This window comes from Pleurodeles waltl, chromosome 3_1 (genome assembly GCF_031143425.1).
Source record: "Pleurodeles waltl isolate 20211129_DDA chromosome 3_1, aPleWal1.hap1.20221129, whole genome shotgun sequence".
Lineage (NCBI taxonomy): Eukaryota > Metazoa > Chordata > Amphibia > Caudata > Salamandridae > Pleurodeles > Pleurodeles waltl.
In genome coordinates this window covers 997,553,741-997,574,932 of record NC_090440.1, presented here as the reverse complement: position 1 = coordinate 997,574,932, position 21,192 = coordinate 997,553,741, and the positions used below count along the sequence as shown (strand labels likewise).

Genomic DNA, 21,192 nt, shown 5'->3' with positions numbered 1-21,192 from the left:
TCCGGATCCACGCAACACGCTCTCTCCCAACGTCCAGGAGGTGTAGGCCCTCACACAGGGCGCGCTGGTCGGGGCGCCACTCTCATCGCAGCGAGGGTGCCGCTCAAGCAGCGCGACCTCACCACTCAGTTCTAGCGCTGAGTCGTTCCCTGGGGCTCTGCAGGGGTGCCGGGGCACATGGCAATCCCACAGTTGGTCAGGGGATGCCTGGATGACGGATGATTAGGTGGCCGGGAGCAGAGCCGCAGATTATGCTGCCGCTTCAGTCGCCATCTTGGACACGCCCCCCTTGGGCCATGCTGTCATATAAATGTTTTTGTTGTGGTCTAACGGTGCTACAGATAGTGCACCTCCACCTTTATCTTAGAAGGCATAATCTGTTTGTGCATAGAAATCATGTGAGGTGGGTAGAAGTGAAAATGCTTTCTACTAGGTGACACTGCCCACACATCCACCAGATGTCCTACATGATTAATGATTTCAGAGGCAGCTATTCCATTCTTCAGAGTTTCCAGCCATTTGTCTCTCAATCTCCCTTGTCAGTCTAGTTTCAGGGATCTGATTAGCGTTTTATTCACCTCCCAAAACGAGTTCCTTTTGCCCCAAAAGGTCCAGTTTATTTGATGTATCTTCACATAATTCAAATTGTTTCTTCTTTGGACTATATTCTGAGACTAACTTTGAGCAATCATCCCTGGAAATGCCTTTTACAAATAGGTACCTCCAGCATTCTGCCTGCTCACTTGCTTTCACCTCCAAGGGAAAGATTGAACACAGGAAAATCTCACCTCTACAATTCTTGACCGATCCCAACAGTGGGAACACCTGGAGGATCCTTCCCTTTACACAATTAAACTCTAATTTTGGTGGAGTGGGTCTTCCAAGCAAAGAGGATTGCTAAGGATTCAGTAGAAAATTCTCTTTTCATGATGGTTCTTTTGTCAGGGGATTAAGGACTTTAACAGTCAAAGTACCTAATTTGATTTTATCTTTCATGATACCTCATTTAGCAAACATAATAGTTGCCATATTTACTTTGCTGATATAGCCCAGGGCATTCAGTGTGGCACCATATGGCCAGCTACAGAGAATCATGGTGGCTAGCGACATCCCAGAGCAACCTGCTACGTCCAAAGAAGTGAGGAAAAGAAAAAAGTATCCCGCTGAAAATAAGTTTATAGAGTGAAAAATCTGCAGTATACCAGTTACTTTTGATTATATCAAAAATTAAACGTCGCTATTAAATCACCCCAAAAGAAACTGCAGCTGCATCCCAACAAAGATGAAGGACCTGCTTTCAGCAGCATATGACATAGAACCGCACCCTAAAGGCTACTTAGGAAAGTTAAAATTCCAATCACATCCCCATCATTTGGTTACCATTTCATATTATAATAAAGTATTAGTTCCCCACACAAGGACTCCCCAGGCGTGCAGCCTGCCCTCTCCTTTTCTGCCATCAAGAACTGTACCTTAGTAACAACTGTGACCTGCTTGTAGTAAGGATAATAAAATGAGCTGTGATTTCTCCGTGTGGGATAATATGTAAGAACCTTGTCAAACAAACCAGTAGAAATTATGTCAAGATTAAAATTTGGTAGGGTCATGTGGGCAACCCCAAAAGTCATTACTATCAGACATGTTCATGTAAATAGTAAGTCAGTAATCTCCCTTTACTATCATAATACAAGTTATACTTTCTACCACTATGGCACTGATATCCCTATGCCCAACTGGGTCCCATAACGTTTACCTAGCTGTTTCAGTGTTGGGCCTAAAATAATTTCTAGCCCCTTGAGCCCCTCTCCTCAGGTCTCCATTTCTTCCTTCTTCTCTCCAGGATTCCTGCAAAAGTGGGTACGAAGCCCACCCTTCAAGTAAGATGATTACTTTGCCTGGGGAGATGGACAGACTGATGCTGTAGGAGAACAGGAACCTTACCCTGTATTTAATCTGCTTTTACCTCAGCCATTGGGTCAAGTGTCTGTACTCGAGATGTTTTGCAAGAATGTACATACATCAGTCCTGGAAGACTTTCACTCAGGAGCCCTTATATTTAACCAAACTTTTATTGTGGACAACATTCTTACATCTCCAATTTAAAAAAGGAATCTAATGACTGTGTTCCTGGGGTTACTGGACATCTTAACTCCTTTGACTGTGTCTAGTCCATTCATAAGCAAAAATAGGATTTACAATATCTTTAACTATAATTTACACCTCCCTTGGGACTCTTCCTTCTATCCAGTACCCCCAAAGAAGCACAAGTTACAGTGTCTTTCTCTGTCTTCACATCTTCCTGTTCTCTCCCCTACAAATTCGAGACTCTTCGAGCCGTAATGGGAAAGGGTGTCTCTCATGTCCTATGACCGCTGGGCTTCCTCAAAGTTTCTGATTCTTCCTTCTACTGTACTCCATCATGGCAGTTCTACAACTCTGTTATTGAGCACGTCACCTTTAGTTGCATCAAATGGAACTGTTAAAACAAGTTTTATACATTTCCTTTGGTATCCACCTCATTCAAGCCATCCACCGGAACGTATGCTCTTGTCTTCATCAGGAGTTCACGCTTAGATTTGAGTTAGGTGTCAGGTCTCTGAATTAATGTTTACTTCCCTTTCCAGCATATGGAAGTCTGACTGACCTGATTTCCAGAGAAGGTAAGGCCCGCACCCCTAGACTACATTCTCCACTGCACAGGCAAGATGATGTAATGTGCGATCCAGAACCACAGAATGTGACTTCACATTGCCGTCAGTCAGCTGAAGTGTAAGGCAGGAAGAGCTTTATTCTTCTGCACCCTAGCAGTAGCCATCCGCTGTATTCAGAGATTTTTATGCCTCCAACACAGCAGCTCCCTTTACAGTATTGAAAAGTTGCCGAGCGGACACCATGCTTATACCACCTGCCTGGTACACTTTTTGTTTAGAGCAAACAATCCTCCCAAAGCAGGGGTTTGCTGTGAATAAAAGGTAAAGGGCCCTGATGCACCAGTAGCTTTTAATATTTTTGTGTCTGTTTCCGCCATGTCACACATGTTGGACATGGACAGGGAAATTGAGATGGTAGTCCAGCCCTCGATTGCCATTATCCAACCCAATCGCCCTGTGGCAGATATACTGCTGGGTCTGGGTTTCTTTCGGTTGAGCTAGTGGAGGGTCTACCAACTGTAACCTAGCAGGTCTGCTGACTGTAAATAGAGCAGACAATCCACAGGTCTGGCGAGGCAGGGCAAGAGTAACGCTAATTTATGGCATTATCACTCTACCAAACCGTAAATAATACCCTAAGTTGTCTGCTCACTTTTAGAAGACCTCAGTGGAAATTAAGTCACTGAGTGGGGAGCAATAGCAAAAGGCTTTCGAGTGAGCAAGGTGTTTGTCTATAGCAGCGTTGATCTCAGTGGAGGATACTGTAGCCTATGGTTGCATGATCGTGATTGGCTTTATTTGTGGACACAAGTTGAAGGCTTTAATGTTCATTTAGCATTTGCTGCAGATTTGCATGGTGTTTATCGACGAAGAAACTGAATGGTTTCTACAAGTTGGTTAAGATTGATTTGGCTGGGGAGATCTAAGCAGAAGCAGAGCTTAGTCTAAAACTATTTTGAACAGTTCCCTGTCAGACCTTTTGCTTTTGGAACACTTATTATGAATTATGAAGGTATTGAGTGTGTTGAGCAACTCTTCTTTTGAGTTGTTGCAAGGCACTAGGTGATTTTGTGGAATGTTGTGTCTCTGGAGAGAGGTAATGCAATCCTTTTGTGATCTGGTCTTGGATGTGATTGTGAAAATATCATGTGGTGCCAAGTCATCAATCGTATTTGTTTTAAGCATCATTCAAATCATGGAATGGGAGACTTAATTAGTTTTACACTTTGTGGTTACCATCAGTCCTATTTTTTCTGCAGGCGTGGGGGGACGATGGTGACATATGGAGGAATGGCCAAGCAGCCCGTCACTGTCCCAGTGGTATGTATATATGTATAAGTGCAAGAGTACTTCAGGTAATTCAAAACACTCGTTGGGGAGGGGAGGGGGGTAGTAGCGGAATTTGTGTGAACACCTCCACCTTATCTCACCTCCACTTCGCCGAACCAGTCTAAGATTGACCGAAGACCAGTTCCAAAAAGCCCACATTCAATTTAAAGATCAATTAAAAAAAATAAAGGAACTGAAGAACAAGTAGACTGCTGTGTAAGGGTAGGTAGTATGCACCTGACATGTCACTGGCTCTCCTCCTCCTGAACAGATCTTTCAGAGTACGGAAATTGAGCGTATGACACAGATTTTCTATGGGCCTGTTTGCCTCACAAGTCCCCGGGAAAGTAGGGATCTCTGTCCCAGTTTTATAAAAAAGAAAATAGTGGTTCAAGTATTGAATTACATGAGTGTCTACAGTAAAAAAGAGTAACATCTCTCCTTCCCACTCCTTCCACAGAGTGCATTGATCTTCAATGATATCAGACTGCGAGGCTTCTGGATGACCCAGTGGAAGAAGAATCATGCTCTGAGTGAGTAAACCGATTGTGTGTTAACTTCTGGCAATAAATAATATTCTCTGAGTGCACTTACTGCACCTTGACAGTTAGTGTGATGCTCTGAGTTAGCACACCAGCTGAGCCCTAACTTCCTCATGGTCATAAATGTAATGTAATGTTCTGAGTAGCTACAGTGGAAAACCACATGCCCTTGGGCCCTTGCTTCCCCAAGTCTTTGTTCAAGGTGCAGTGCTGTGCCCTCCCACCTTGCGTGTGGAAAAGAAAATAAGAAGGTTTTTGATATATCTTAAAGACTTGCTTGCTTGCCCCTTATGTTTAGATTGATATTTAGAGAGTGTTTGTTGCTTCGGAAATCTTTCTATACATGTAAGTGAGTGATGCCAGTTGTTGAAAGATAGTCATTTGTTGTGTTTTAGGTCCCATAAAGCACCACTGTATGCTTTCTTCACACAAGAAACAGACACAATGCAAGTACTTAGGGGCGCAAGCTTTCCTCCCAAAGAGAACAGGCACAGCAAGGACAGCAGTTGTGTAATATTCCCATATGTACACTCTATAGGAATATCAGCGGATCCACAGAGAAGAGGATAGTTCACAAACTCATGCGTTTTCACACACACCCTTGAATCGCAGCTCCATGCCCCCAACAACTACAGTAAAACTCATCTGCTGTTGAGGCCTAATTCTCGCGAACAGAAGTAGTTGTTAGGATTCAGTGCTGTATAGCATTGTGTGTATACACATAACTGTTGCAGTGCCAGCATGGTACTCACAAAGTACAGTTGAGTGCTAACTTCTGTCACACACAAAACAGGTGCAGGGGGGAACTGGAAGGGCAGGTTTCACTAAAACACACAAAGTAGGTACAGGTACGGAAACAGCACACAACACACACATGAAATGTGTAAAAATGTAATCGGCCATTCACTGAGTATCCTTAATGGTCCTGAAATGTTATTGCCTGTCTCTGCATCCTATGAGTGTGTTATAGACATGGGCCTGCAAGAAATTATCTTGATTTTGCCATTTGCAAGTCCAACTTTGGGAACATTTGAAAGCCTGTGATTGATGTGAAATTATAAGCACAGCTAATTTCAAGTGTATATGAAATCACAATAGGAAACTATATCAGGTGAAAGTATTTTTTTATTTTGATGGACAGACAAAGAAGCACTGAATGAGATGATCGAAAGTCTGTGCCAGCTGATTCGTCAGGGGAAGCTGACACCTCCAGCCTTTACAACGAGCCCACTAGAGGAATACAGGGCAGCATTGGACGAGTCCATGAAGCCGTTCAGTTCTAGCAAGCAGATACTCGTCATATGATAGCAGGACGTAATGTTTGAAGATTGGAATCAGACCATTCCTTAGCCAAATATGTCAACTTATCCATTGTTACATCTGTTGAAGTTATGAGCTGATGGTTTGAGGAATATACTTTGTGTGTGTCAAGCTCTCTGCCCTTAATCTATCAGACCATTGTTTAACATCATCAGAAGGTCTCTTCCATCCTGTTTGTGGACTGCAGAAAACACTAATTAAAGTCAGCCAACCGAGCCTCTGTGATTGGCTTGCCTTCTTTCTTTTCCTAACAATGACCACAAGTTTGTCTAGCTCAGTTTTCTGTTTTTTGGATAGAAAATTGACTGACTTGCCAAGAATAGGTGAAAAAGATCTGCCACGTCCTGGGATTAATATGTGTGGAAGATGAAAGAAATGAAAGTAACACATGTTCCTGTTATAAGAAATACTCTCTCAGCGGTTTGCTACATTATGTGCTTGCTGTAGTCAGTTCTGTGGAATGGTACCTTATAATCAAAGCTTGCAGAAGCCACACCCATGTTGTACTTGCAATCCTGCCATTTACCAACACAAAGTCCGATATTGTTGTATTTGTCTAATTTAAAATATTTTACCTTAAAATCCTTAAAATTCGTTCTTGTTCTACCAACATTGTATTTCTCTAACCCTGGGAGTGCTGCTGTAATCAATTGTATCCCAATGAGTGCATAAGTTGGGGTGTTTAAATTCCATGATCAGAGTTGCTCAGCGTATTAATGTGCCTGCTCAAGTGTATAAAGGGAATAACAAGTTTAAATGCAAGTGTAGTGGACTCACTTTTTATTAATCTTGTTTCCATATTATTATTATCATTGATTTGAATGATATTAAAATTGTAACACAGCACTTTAAAACTCTGATGCTCCATGTGTAACATAAACATTTTGTTTACTTCTTATATTGCTGCTGTATATTTGTGTTGTTGACATTTGTTGTGTCCAGTAAGCTGCATCTGGCAGAATAATTTGAAGAAGAGTTTAATCCATAAGGGTTGATCACATACAAGCACACAATAGTGCAGATAAAGAGATTCAACTACAGTTCAGGCAACATCAGGGGAATGAACAACCATCACATTTGCTAGGTTGCTTCGTGACAAATAGGAACACAGAACGAAACATGACAAAATATGCATCTTATAACAGCATCACATTTGCTAGGTTGCTTCGTGACACCAGTGTTGCTATCTGGTTTCTTTGAATGACATCACATTTCCAATGGGGCTTTTCATTGATGAATGCTGAAAGGCCCTGGTCGTTGCTGACTTAGAGAGAAGACCGGTAGACAATTACAAGGAAAGGTTCCAATCAAGTCCGAGGATAAATTCTCTTTCTTTTTTTCACTTGCTGCAGTTTAAAAGGTTAATTTTCATTATGCATCTGTCATCCTATGGCTGGCATCTGATGTCTTCTCTGTGCATGTGTGAATCAGAAGGATGATGGGTCGTCACTGAGCCTTTCTCTTTTATTTTGTTTCCATTTTGGAGATCTCACCTCCCTGGATGGGTTGTAGGTAATGGTGGGGTGGTCTGGAAGGAGGCAGATCATTGTAGACGCTGTTGAGTTCATTCCACAGACATGTCAAGGGCGTTGCTAGATTTCTCTGGCCTACTCCAGGGATTCCGGAATTTGTGGGTGTGGGTTTTGGCTAATTAATATCTAGGGAACCTCAGGACTCTATGTACGTCACTGCAAGATTACAGATTGAGCTGGCTAATAAGAGCACAGAATGTAACAAAACAAAAATCTGCATCTTTCAACATTCCCTTTACCACAAAAACAAATAAAATGGATCAACAGAGTCAATGGCTAATTTCTGCCATGCACTTACAGGTGTAGAATTCAGACCCTTTCTTTCTTTATTTGTTGACCTTCCAATGCTTGTTTGACATCTGTTCACATATTCTTTGACATGCACATCCAGTAATGTTTCCTTAGTTGCTAATTAGTGGTCAAAATGCCAAGATGTCCACTGAGTGCAGTATCAATTAATTTGTTTTTTAAAAATTCGGAAGAAATAAATAAGCTTTGTCTAGGGCACATTCCATAATAGACAGTGCAGGTGTCACTTGTAGAACTGGAACTGATTAGGTTGAATCTCATACCCTAAAGATGCATTTACATTTTTTCCACAGCCTACACACACAGTGAGCCTCACGTTCAATAGTAGTGTAATATCGTTCTAACCTTTGAGTGTGCATGATATGAATGGGGTAGTGTATGCCTTACCCTTCTGCCACTGTTCCAACACAGCTCCCAAGCCAATGCAACAGAGCAGTTCGCCGGACTATTAAACCGTCACAGAGCTGAGGCCTGTATGATCATGCCTTTCTCCTTCTGGAAGGCATCATCCTGTTCATTGGAACACAAACACTTCTCTTTCTAACCCACAAAGTGTCTTAGATGTTCAATACCAATGATGTATTCCTCAACAAACCTAGTGTAATAATCACTCAGACCCAAAAATGATCTGAGCAAATATGTATTCACAGGTGGTATTGCACACTTCAGTGCATCAGTAAGATTATCCTTCCGTTTGATACCACTTGCTTATATTGCATGACCCCATCAGTTGCATCTTTTTTGTCTTTTTTTAACTTGAACTTGTTTTTCAACATATTCATGGCTCTGACACCTAAAATTTGAAGGCCCTGCTCTAAAATGTCATTATGTTCTTGAATGGCATCAACTTGAAATACCTGGACTCATTTGATACATTTAAATAATGCATCCATGTGTTCTGAAAAACATAGGCAGAGATATGACAATTGAGAGGAAGGTTCTAGTATCCGAAGGCACCAGACAGAGTGACAAAGATCAGGTCCTTTTACTTCTCCAACAGATACTTGGCGGTATGCAGACCTTACATCTGTTATTGAAAAACATGTTGAATCCACAATGTCCATCAGCATTTCCTGTATTTATGGCAGTCCGTGATGATGTTTTTATTTAACATGCACAAATCTGCACATAAATGTATATTGCAAGATTTTTCTTGCCAGAACCACTGTGGAAATATCGTTGATACTTTGTAGTGAAGATGAAGCACTTCTTTTATTTTAAAGTAAGTTCAATGCATATATAGAAAAGGGGCAGCAGGGGGAAAACCCTGCTTCATCAAACTTTCTTTAACTGCTCTCCCTCAGTGAGCCACTGTAACCTCACTAACCTTGTCAAATGGAATCTACATCAGAACCTAATGACAAGAGCAGGATAATACTTGGTTCATCTGAATAGTGTTTATATAATCTTGGCATAGCTTCTTTGTATCCATCCCAGTCTCCATCACCATCCACAGATTGACCTTGAGGTGGCGCTACCGTAGGCAGATTATCAAACACCTCCGGCGCAGCTTCACCCAAAGTACCAAATAGTAATGCCAATGTTCACGTGGCAAAATAACCACAAGCATCCATTGCCTCCAGATATTTCTCAAATAGCATGAATCACAGTTTCCATTTAATGAGTAGTTTCCCCCGGATGTTGTAAAAATGGTGGTGGCTATTTGGTGCAAAGCTGGTTCGTGCACAGCTGATGCTATAATGAACTGTATCCAAAATAGGCAATTTACTACTGTTAAAAACACCATTTAAAACTGTTAACTGCTTCTACTATTAATAAAGGACAACAGCACAAAACCTATTATCAAATGTCACTTGTAAAAGAGGAAAGCACTCTTTACAGAAATATCTTAGGACTTTTTTTTACAGTACCTCAGTTTTTATTCATGTTTCCAATTTCATAAATGATCGCAGCATCAGGTGTGCCTGTCACCGCAAGTGCAGGCCATCCATGTGCAAAGGCGCACAACAAAGGATAACTAGCTGCCGCCGCAGTGTTCTAGGGATCGGACCTGTGATGATGTGACAAGCTCTCTCCAATGCGTCGCGCCCCCTCTGACGTGCTAACTCAGCTCTTCTCACATGCACAAACATTGTATTGCTCTACACTCTTTCTCGTGCCGCTATCCCTTCCTCGTCGCCAATATGTAATGTTATTCTCCAACACGATCAGGTAGATTGAATAAATACTTTATTCATGCACAAGGCGCCCAAGACATGAACACAACTTGCCCTCCTAGGATCCTCCAAAAATGGGGTAACCTAGTAACCCTGGGACCTGGGTAAATTAATGATGTATCAGCAAACAATGGTACCCACGAAGAAAGTGTAATCCTCAACTTCCACAGCAGTGGTTGTACCACTAAGGCCCTCTAACTCAATAAGGTTAATTCAGCATTGCATCCAATTTATCAGGAAAAATATATTTAAATTGAACAACTAAAGAAGAAGAATAGATCAGGTGCTCCTAAATAGTGACAACGCAGTGCAAGTTGTGTCAATAAAGTGCACCGGTGCTATTTACAAGGCAATAAAAACAAATGTGGCTAAAAGTCTTGTAGTTTCCCTTCAACACCCCTGGTGTAGGTGTCCAGAATCTACTGGCCCTTTTCAAAGTCCAATCCACATTTAAATTTGATGTCGACGTTTCGACCCCAAAGACTGAAATTCATTTAAAAGGGTCATCAGGACAAATTATTATTGTAGGAAGCACTTAGAAAGAAAAAAAACATATGTCAATTCTCCAGAGTTGTCATACCTTAATATATGATTACTCAGCAAAGCAATCTACTATTCAATTATATTTTTATCACATATGTATAGCATTGGGTCAGTGCCCAAAATGTTGGCCCCCTTATTTTAACATAAGGTAATATTACTCATATATACCTCTCCTGGATTGAAACAATTATACTTCTTGTGAATCAAATCCAAAGTGGAGCCTTCCAATTAAAAAATGTCCAAACTTTGGCTCATCCATTAACAAACTCCTAGGTTTCTGTCAGCAAGTGACATACTTGTCACTGGCAGGACTCTAATCCGTTCACATTTTAAATGGAATTCATCTAGAACTAGTTTACCTCATAATACTACATGTCCATTCCTAGCCGCACCTGCTTCTGGCTTAGTTCTTGTTATGACCCAGACTTAGACTCATCAAACCCTCCAGAGAGAGGTCTATAGTTAATCTCGAGACAGTTCTAATCTTGCAGTGTCCTTTAATTACCGCTAGAGGTTCTTTCTCCGAAAGTAAGGATGCACTCCCCTCTATGCTTTTGTCCTTTTCCAGTTGATTGAAATTTGAACTGGCCTCTTGACTCTCTTCCAGTTCTCTCTTCACCAGGTCTTTGTAGTTTAGAGAAAAGAAGATACTCTCTCACCCTTGTTCCCTTATTTCATCACGTCTTATCAAATGCACATCTCTTCTGTGTGGATTGATCCACAACTTGTAGCTGGCAAAATTGTGTGCACCCTTATTTTTTGTTTATTGTGACGTGACAGGTAATTTGTGGCACATCAAAGTCACTCCCAGAAGAAAGATTCAGAGCATGAGCTGGCATTCATTCAAAATAAGCAGTATAAAAAGATACAGATTTACAAGCCCCTAGCACTTCATAGCGCGGCCTTAGCGTTTTTTTTTTTTACGATAAGGTGGCGCTAGGTAGGCTATTCCCCCTCGTCATATTTCAAAGTGACGCAATGCATGCATTGCGCCATTTTGCAAACCCCTTGCCCCACATTATTACTGTGCCAGGCATAATGTATACAAGGGGAACGTTCCCCGCAGGGAGGCCCTAAAAAATGGTGCAGTAAAATTTACAAGATTTCACTGCGCCATTTTTTCCGTCATTTTTAACATCTACCCAAGGCAGGGGTCAAAGTGACACTCCTGTATTAGCATATGGGCCTCCTTGTGCATTGCTGCACTAGAGACAAAACCTTTTGACGCTACTGCAGCAAAGTGCCATAATAGCATCAAAAAGTAGACGCTGTTGCGGTAATGACCATCCTGGTACGCTGTATTGTAAATATGGCACAACCATGGTGTCATGGTGGCGGGGGGGGTGCAAGCACAGTGGCGTATCAGGAGCGATGCACCACTTTCTTGTAAATATGCCCCAAAGGGCTGAATCTTCAAGGGGTATATACAATAATTCATGGTCCATGTACCTCTTGAAATTATCCTGTAAAGGTAGGCTTTCTTGCCATTGATGCTAACAGCTAAAGTTCTCTTGTCCTCAGTGGGCTTTGCGAAATCCAATCCATTAAACATGATGACGGGGAGCTTGAAACTCGTCGCCAAAATATCTTGTATGAAATAAGCTGCATCAGGTGGGATAGTTTGAATTAGTGTTTATTCCTTAAGAATTTGGCATACACAAACCCTACTATAGCGCAGAGAGAGAGAGATTCAACTACAGTCCAGGCAAGCTCAGAGGAATGAGCCCATGTTAAAAACTGAGGAATCTTAGAACTCTCCAAAAATCACTGCAAGGTTAGAGAGTGAGGTTTCTAAATAAGAATAGAGAATGAAACATAAAAAAATATGCATTTCACAACAACATCAGATTTGCTAGGTTGCTTTGTGACACTAGTGTTGCTATGTAGTTTCTTAATATGGCATCATATTTACTTTCGACTTTTCATTGATGACTGCTGAAAGGCCCTGGTGTCTTCCGATTTGAGAGAGAAGACTGTTAGAAAGTTACAAAGAAAGGTTCCAGTCACGTTGCTCTTGTCCAAGGATGTATTTTTTATTTTTTTACTTGCTGCAGTTTGAATGGATAGTGACTTATCCTGTATCTGTTATCTCACAGCTGGCATCAAGTGTCTTCCCGGCACATGCGTGATTCAGAAGAATGATGGATCACCACTGGGCCTTTTTCACTTGTGTGGTTTCCATTTTGGAGATCTCACCTTTCTGGCAGGGTTGTGGGGAGGGGTGGGGTGGTCTGGAAGGAGGCATATCGTTATAGATGCATGCTGATGAGACATGTGGAGTTTAGCCTCTGGAGTTCTTTCATCTCCTAGGATAGTCTATTGCATGGACATGTTGGTGGTGTTGCTAGATTTCTCTGACCTAATCCAGGGATTCCAGAATTTGTGGGTTTTATGTCCCTGACCTAATATTTGATGTTCTCTGAGTCTGTTTACTTCTCTGAGGGTCTTTTTCCATTTATGTATCCCAATCTCTGTGGACAGCGGTGAAATCATAATGATTCAAAGCAAAAGAAAAATAATTAATATTCATTGCTGCCCTGGTACTCCCACTTCCCTGCTCTAGACTCTTAATAACAGTGCTGACCACATTGGAAAAGAAATATTCCATTATAGAAAAACAGAACAATGCACACAAACACTCTTAGTGTATATAGTAGAAGTCTAGAATCCCCAACACCACAGAGATGGATGATGCTGTGCGTGAAGGGACTGGGAATCATGGTGGTGACGGAAATTGTCTGTAGTTAATACACTTGTTTTATCTGTCAGACATCTCTTTTAATGATGCTTTCCTGGTGCCCATAGTTTTTCACATTTTTCATTGAGAGTCCCTGAGGGAAGGAGTGTTCCTCAGCAGCCTCATATTATTCTGTGCCTAGGCTTGCCTATTGTGTGTGCGCTGGTTTAGAGCAGCTGGGCTCCTAAAGATCTGGGAGTTGGAGGGGAGTTGATGGGGTCTGTGGTACTGCTGCCTGCCCCCACGGTTAGCGTCCTAGACCTCAATGTGCAATTTCTGTTGGTGGGTGTTTCTGTTCTCCATGGGTGCAGGTAGGGAGACATTGGTAGTATTGGTGAGTCTTTCTAAATGGCATTGACATCTAAAAGGAGGAAGTCAAGCAAAGGGGGGCATGAATCAATCATAAAATGTCCCCTGGGCCACAATCAATATGGAGGGTTAAGGTACAGACAAAGAACATCTGTGCTGACCGAGATGACCAGTGAAAATTTAAGTATTGCAGCTCACAATATGCATTTAAAATTTAATTCTAAAACTGATGGACTCCATGATGCTTCTGTCTCCAAACCCAGCAGCAGCTACTCGTATTGTATTACAGTAATCCATTTGAAGCTGTGCCAATGCCTCTCATTCATTCATTAGAGGACAATTACTATTTCACCACTAACATATAAACAAAGTTCTATTGGTGCCTCTCCTCCTGACTTGATCAGTAGCATCACTGTTAATCTAGAAAAAGGCCCAAGCTACAGTCATCTTTTGGAACACCCCAGGTATCACAGTAATGAGCCCAACATTAATTATGTTGACGCAGATATCCTAATATAGAAAATTATTAATGATACATATGTGTTTACTTATGAGAAATGCGTAGAATCATAGGAAAAATAAAGCGCACGTTTGAAAATGTGCCCTCGGGGTGTGATCACCATGTGTACTAATAGAACTGAAACTGTATGAAATAATGAAAATATATGAAAAAAATGTAGTAACATGTCATAATGAGATATATAACCCATGTTTTGCATTAATTTGTAGTGCTAAATTAGCTGAACTAAAGGCCTAGTCTTCTTTGGCCTCACACACACGAAGAGCTGAAATACTGAATGCTTTGCAAAGGACTGGATGCATGAACTGACCCTGACATGCTCAATGTTAAAGTTGCTTAGCAAGAATTTTCTGCAATGTACCGGCCAACAGGAGATGATGAAGACAATTTGATACAATTATGTGTAGAGCAGGCTAAATGTACTTTCCCAGGACTTGAACAATAGAGGCACTGACTGAAGAGGAACATGCAACAATTTTGATACCTGAAGAGCCGGATGATGAGGACATCATATGGTGAACCAATCCACATCTTGTGAACCAACTGATATTGAAATTAGTTGATTCGGTAAACAACTACTATAGGTTAAAGTTATATCTGCTGACTGACTGACCAATTAGAAATTAAGGGGATGGACTGGGAGACCCTAATAAAAAGTCATGACAAGGGGCTGAATTGAGAGATGCGAGGGGAGAATTGATGACGTCAGGAGACGCTGTACGAGGTGCTGTCGTTGGGCTCATAATCTGGGAGCCTGATCCGTGGCTGACTAATTGAGGACCTGAAGACGGAGACTGACTTGTTGCTGATCCATCCTAGATAGGCAGCTATGAAAATGTGACGGAGAAATTTGTGCCTTTTCTTCTAGGTACCAACTGCGCTGATTATAGAAATTCTCACTTAGATAGATTTTTTCCAAATTAATGTTTTCTCTAAAAAGTTTTTCGCATGAAGACCCACATGCTGATGATAATCTTGGTTAGGTAGGCTGTTGAGGGTGACGTTGACAGTGACAAATTGACTGACAAACTTAATTGCTGAACTATGCTATTAATGCTGGTATTCTTGGCTTATGGATTTGCATTTTCGCACATGTTTTCTTCAAGTGATGATGTTTTCTATCAATGAATTAATAAATTGAGTGGATTGAATAAAGATTGAACTAACAGATGATTTAGAGTTGTATTCAATAGGGAAATAAAAATTGTTAACTCTTTACCGAGTTGTGGTTATTCATGAGTAGATGGTTTTAAGCTGTTTATCTATAGAATGTTTATTGTTTATTGATATTAGTTGTTGATTTATTAATCACTATATGACTAGGATACTCCATGCGATTCAAACGGTTCATCGGCCTATACGCGTCCCCTTGTAAGTTTACTTACTAAGGACAAGGCACGCTAGCAGTTTATGGTAGCAGCTAAATGGTTAGTTTCCTTGGAGAACTAGTTATATGGTGATTATTGGTTATGGGAGTAGTTTAAGTTAGGGTTAGTTGTTCGTATTTTATGAGGTTTGAATCTTGTTTTTCTGAAATGGCAATTGTAGCAAAAATGATGTCCCCTTAAGCCTAGAAATTACTTTCCCAGATCCTGGATCCTGCTAGTAAAGTTGGGTATGTTTTTGGCTTTTTTGTGATAGTGTGAAAGTGGTAGGTTGCGCTTGCAAAGGCTTAAGCAAACCGAAGGTGAATTGTGATGTATGTGAGGTAAAGTAGGGAGTCTGCGTACTCCAGTTGAGGTTAGTAGGAGTGTGCGTACTCCGCAGAATGAGAGTAGGGAAGTCATCGAACTTCACATGTGTGTGGCGCTTTGTGCTAAAAAATTATCCACGTGGTTGTTGGTGATGTACGGACCCTGCGTGGTCTAAGACTCCGGAGTATATTGACAAGCGTAGGAGACACTTGGTTATATGTTGTAATCTGTCTGGTTTACTAGATTGATCGGCCGTGGTCAACAAGTCGGTGTGTGAGATAGATGAATAAAATAAATTTTTCGACTGAGATTTGGCGAGTGGGGGAGCCGGCCCCACCGGAAAACTTTCCGGCTTATATTGTGATGGAGGAGCGAGGTGTAGCACTGTGTCTTTGGTTAAAGCAGTGGTGTAAGCTAACAAAGAAGCGAGGATCCTTAGCGTTTCCAGAGCATGGAACTTTTAATTTGAGAATTTTAGACTAATTGCGAATGCCATTATATGAGATGAAGCCGTTACCGAGACCAGCACAGTTTGAGGCTTTAGCGGTTTGGGAGCTGGTGGCCAGACAGCAACAAGAGATGAAATTCAAGAAGAGAATGAAACAAGTAGAAAAATCTTTAGCTGAAGCTAGGTGGGATTGGCAACAGAAAAGGTGGAGAGCAGAGATGCTACAAGGTATTAAATTGTTTCCTGCAATTACAGAGGAAGACGAAACAGAGAAGGAAGATAATGCTAAAGAGAGTGAAAGTGTAAGGACAAAGAAAAAGCCCTATGTAGACGATGAGGACTCTGATGTTGAGGACCTTATTATACAGCTATTGAGGGATCAACCACCACCCTTTGGGACTTATTCAGGAGGTCCAAGTACTAGTGCTGTTACAACTGCTCCAGCACAAGCATCGGGAACAGAGGGGGCAGTGCAGATAGACAGTGGACAGATACCAGGGGTAGTACAGAGTACACCTAATGCAGGAACTACTAATGTGGTCCAAGCACAGATGCATCCACCATCAGTACAGATAATTTATCCAGATGTGCCAGTCCTTGAGACAGTTTCGAACATAGTGGTGCCGACGGAGCAATTACTCCAGAGACCAATGCTAGTTCAATCCGAGCCAACTCTAATGTTATTGCCTGCGGCACAGCCACAGGGTTTGCCGAAGTTTACACCGATGACAGGAACACTGTCAGATATTACACCAGTCATGAACCAGGTGATGGGGGTAACATTTCCATAAGGTGCGAGTGTCAGGGCAGCTCCAGATGCAATATCACTGCCAATCACTGTTGGTCCAGCGGTACCCTTATTTGCACAAAAGAAAGCAAGTGTGGGAGAGCAGAACAAAATGTCACAGAGTCTTGTGAGAAGGGGAGTGAGTGATCCTGTGCAGATGATGTCATCTGCGGGTCAGACTTTCAATGGATCTAGACCTTTGATGGATCTTAGTCCACTTGTAGCACTTCCAGATGCAGTGAGTGGCCCGAATGCGTGTCAAAGTCTGAAACTTTTGATGACGCAAACTCCAGGTGCAGTGATGCAACAGGTACCAGTGCCAAATGCAAGTAACATCTCATTACAGGGACAGCAACTGATTGAATGGTTAGACAGTCTAAATACACCTCAAAATACATCCAAGGGTGAGGAGCAGGTAAATCGTGTGAGGTTAAACAAGAAAGTGACCGAGTTAGTTGAGGGAACAATGGGTGTGAACAGGTTAGAGTCCTACACCGAGTAAGAGCTTAGGTATTTGTGCCCAAAGATTACAAAAGAAGTGAGTAAAATACATCAGAAATGGGCAGAGCTAGCAGAGAAACATGACATTGAGATTGAGAAAACAAAGCATTTGAAACACAGTTACAGATTAGATTTCGAGGCAAAGGATTTTGAACACATGAGATCATCAGGAATGAAGGCTCACTTGAGAGAATTGCTGCAGAGTGCTCAGATCTGGGGAGCATTAGAAAAGTGGGACAGTAGATGGACAGAGAAGAAGGATAAGCAAAAGCGAGATTCACAAGAGGGGTTTGAAGATGCTCAGAAGGAAAGGGAATCAGTGAAGATGCTTCTGATGAGAGAGATTCCAGGTGAGCAGTTTGTCCATGTCCCATGGCGCAGGAGTGATATTTTGTCATTCACGAATGATTACCCAAAATTGAGAGAGAAACTGGTTGAGTGGTATCAGCAGACAGACAGATTTGTGAAACTTTCCAAATGTTTGTGGGAGGACTTAAACACATTGTTGGAGATAGTGGTTCCAGCCGACTTATGGGTTGAGTGTAAGAGAACAGTAGGTTGGCCAACAAGTGAACCGGAAAGGGATAGAGTAATGAGTGCACCTTCACCTGAGGTAATGAAACATTATTTATAAGGTGATTGAGTTTCTAAAGACAAGAATTTCTCCCCAAAACATTGACTGGCAGAGAATTGACAGAACGTTTCAAGAGTCTAAAGAATCAATACATACCTATTATGAAAGATTGTTAAAAGCATTCAAGGAGTACAGTGGTAAGGAAGCGATTGAGCCGAAAGACATGTTGCATTTTGTGTTCAGGTTCATCGAAGGTTTGAGACCAGAAGTAGGGCAGATGATTAAGAGTCATTTGATTTGCTGGCAGGCAAAGCTGATTGATGAGGTGTTGCAGTATGCAAAATACTGTAGTGACAAGATTGAATACAAACAGAAAAAGCTGAAGGAAAAAGCAATGGGGATGCAGATAAGGGCAGCTCAGACAGGAGTGCAAGGAGCTATACTACCCCCTATGCTGCCGCAGCAGAGAACAGTTATGTTCCAGCCTCAGATGAGAGGTAGATGTCGTGGGATTGACATGATGCGTGGTCCGTAGTTGGGTACTGTAGTGGTGCAGAATGACATGCAAGGGATGAAAAAGATGTTACTGTGTCATTTGTGCAGAAACGTGGCACACTGGAAGCGGGAGTGTCCGTTGATGGTGCAGGATGGTGTCGTTCAGCAAGGTGGTGATGTCAGTACATTTCAAACTGTGAAAGTCCCAAGAATGAAAGGATTTATTCCTAATGTTCAGAATCGAGTGCAGAATTTCTAACCCGTGCAGCAAATGCAAGTGCCACGTTCACAATTAACACAGTTGCAACCAATACAGCAGCAGATTCCCATGGTACCTAGACAGCAAATGCAGATACCTCAAGCCCTGATGGAGCAGCAACAGGCGAGGCTTACTCAGCAGGTCACAGGCCAGAGACAAGACAGAAGTAATGACACACTACACCAATTTCCATTTTACAGTGAGGATGGAATAAACGAAGAATGGATGAGTGAAAGTTCGGATGAAGGACTGTGTGTGCTTGCAGCATCCTTAGAAGTAGATCAGAGAGGTTCTTTTGTGAAAAGGAAAAGGTGATGGGTTATAAGGTCTCATTTTTGGTGGACACAGGATCTACACGCTCTACAGTGAGAAGTGTGGAAGTTCCAAATTTACCTCTTTCAGGCAGAACAGTTCAAGTTGTGGGAGTAGAGAATAGACAGTTGACAAACCCAATCACAGAACCAGTGCAGGTTGAGATTGGCAATTACCAGGGACTTAATAGGTTTGTAGTGTGTGATTCAAGTCCAGTATCCCTACTGGGAAGAGATTTACTGTGTAAGACAAAATGCTCCATTAATTGTTCAGACACTGAAATTGAAGTACAAACTAATAGCGATGATGAAGAAGAACAGGTGACTGAAATGGTGATTAACAATGCTAGTGAAGAATACCCATTGATTGAATTTTTTCCTATGTTTACTGTGAAAGAATTACATGCAGATTTACAGGGAACAGTGAAAGAAGAAGTCTGGGACCTGACAGGTAAAGAAGTAGGTCTGATTAAGGGAGTGGAGCCGATTAAGATTACTTTAAAGCCAAATGCAGTATTCCCGCAACTTCCACAGTATAACATGCCACAAGATGTTTTGATAAAGGTGGCACAAATAAGTGGAGATTTTCTAAAACAAGTTCTAAAGGAAGTGCTGAGCAGTCCATGTAATTCACCCATAATGGGATTAAAGAAGCCGTGTGGGAAAGTGCGTGTTGTGCAGGACTTGCGAAAAGTGAATGATTTGGTGGTCAAGTGTTGTCCAGTAGTGCCAAATCCAGCAGTGATACTGTTTCAGATTCCTTGTGAAGCAGAGTGGTTCACAGTGGTTGACTTGTCACAAGCTTTCTTTTCCGTGCCTCTTCATGAGGGTAGTCAGTTTCTTTTTAGTTTCAAATTCCTAGACAGAGTCTACAGCTGGTGCAGGCTTCCTCAAGGGTATACTGAGTCACCATCATTGTTTAATCAGATTTTGAAAAAGAACCTGGAGTCATTAGAATTACCATACCAATCGACTCTAGTGCAGCACATTGATGATTTGCTGATCGCATCCAGAACAAGGGACGAGTGTAAGTACAATTAAATTGCTCTGTTGAATCATTTGGGAAAGTTCGGGCATAAGGTGTCACCTGTAAAATTATAGTATTGCCAGAAATCAGTGAAATATCTGGGACTCCAGATTGAGAGGGGGTTAAGGAGAATCTCCGGAGAAAGAATTACCATGATTTTGCAGAGAAGTCCCCCGACTTCGCAGAGAGATGTCAGGATGTTCCTGGGAATGGTGGGGTACTGTAGACAGTGGATTCCAAATTTTGCTGAGATTGCCAAACCATTGCAGCAGCTGACACACAAAGATGTCACAGAACCCATTACCCTAGATGAAGATCAGATGAAAGCGTTCACTGAATTGAGAGAGAGTTTGTGCAGCGCTCCAGCGTTGGGAATGCCTGATTACACAAAGCCTTTCACATTGTTTTGTCATGAACGTGATGCTTGTTCTTTGTCTGTCTTGACACAGGTCCATGGAGGTGCTTATCGCCCAGTAGCCTATTTTTCAGCTACCTTGGACCCAGTCGCAGCAGCTTTACCAGGTTCCCTGCGTGCAGTAGCTGCAGTTGGTCAAAGTCTTTCCCAATGTGAGGGGGTAGTCTTGGGATAGCCTTTGACGGTAATGGTACCACACTGATGAAAATCTACTGACAAGTACCAAAACACAATATTTGACTGGTGCAAAACTGACAAGGTATGAGACGAGCATATTGGATGCTCCGAATGTAATATTGAAAAGATGCACAGTGCTGAATCCAGCGACTTTGCTTCCAAGTTATGCTGTTGAAATTGAAAAAGAAGAAGAAATTGAGCACAATTGTCTTGAGGTAACTGAGCTGTGTACAAAACCAAGGCCTGATATTAGAGACACGCGTTTGGAAGAAAATGACCAAATTGTCTTTGTTGATGGTTCATGTCTCAGAGATGGAAAAGGGACATTGAGAGCAGGATATGCAGTGTGCACAATTAAAGGCACGTTAGAAGCCTCATGGCTTCCAGGTGTATATTCTTCACAAGTAGCAGAATTGGTAGCTTTTACTAGAGCATGCTTTGTTTCTTCGAGACTAAGAGTCACAATTTATACAGATAGTCAATATGGATTTGGAATTGTTCATGATTTTGGTCAGTTATGGTCACAACCTCTACT

General features: G+C 41.8%; 1 protein-coding gene across 1 annotated transcript in view; it reads left to right on the top strand.

Annotated features, from left to right (window-relative positions):
• Nucleotides 1–6,688, top strand: part of MECR (mitochondrial trans-2-enoyl-CoA reductase) — a 90,896-nt gene extending 84,208 nt beyond the window's left edge. The window contains exons 8-10 of the mRNA XM_069224185.1: nucleotides 3,911–3,971; nucleotides 4,441–4,513; nucleotides 5,664–6,688. Coding sequence (XP_069080286.1) covers nucleotides 3,911–3,971; nucleotides 4,441–4,513; nucleotides 5,664–5,827 — 298 coding nt within the window. The 3' untranslated portion in view covers nucleotides 5,828–6,688. The remainder of the gene's footprint in view (nucleotides 1–3,910; nucleotides 3,972–4,440; nucleotides 4,514–5,663) is intronic.
• The last annotated feature ends 14,504 nt before the right edge of the window (nucleotides 6,689–21,192 follow it).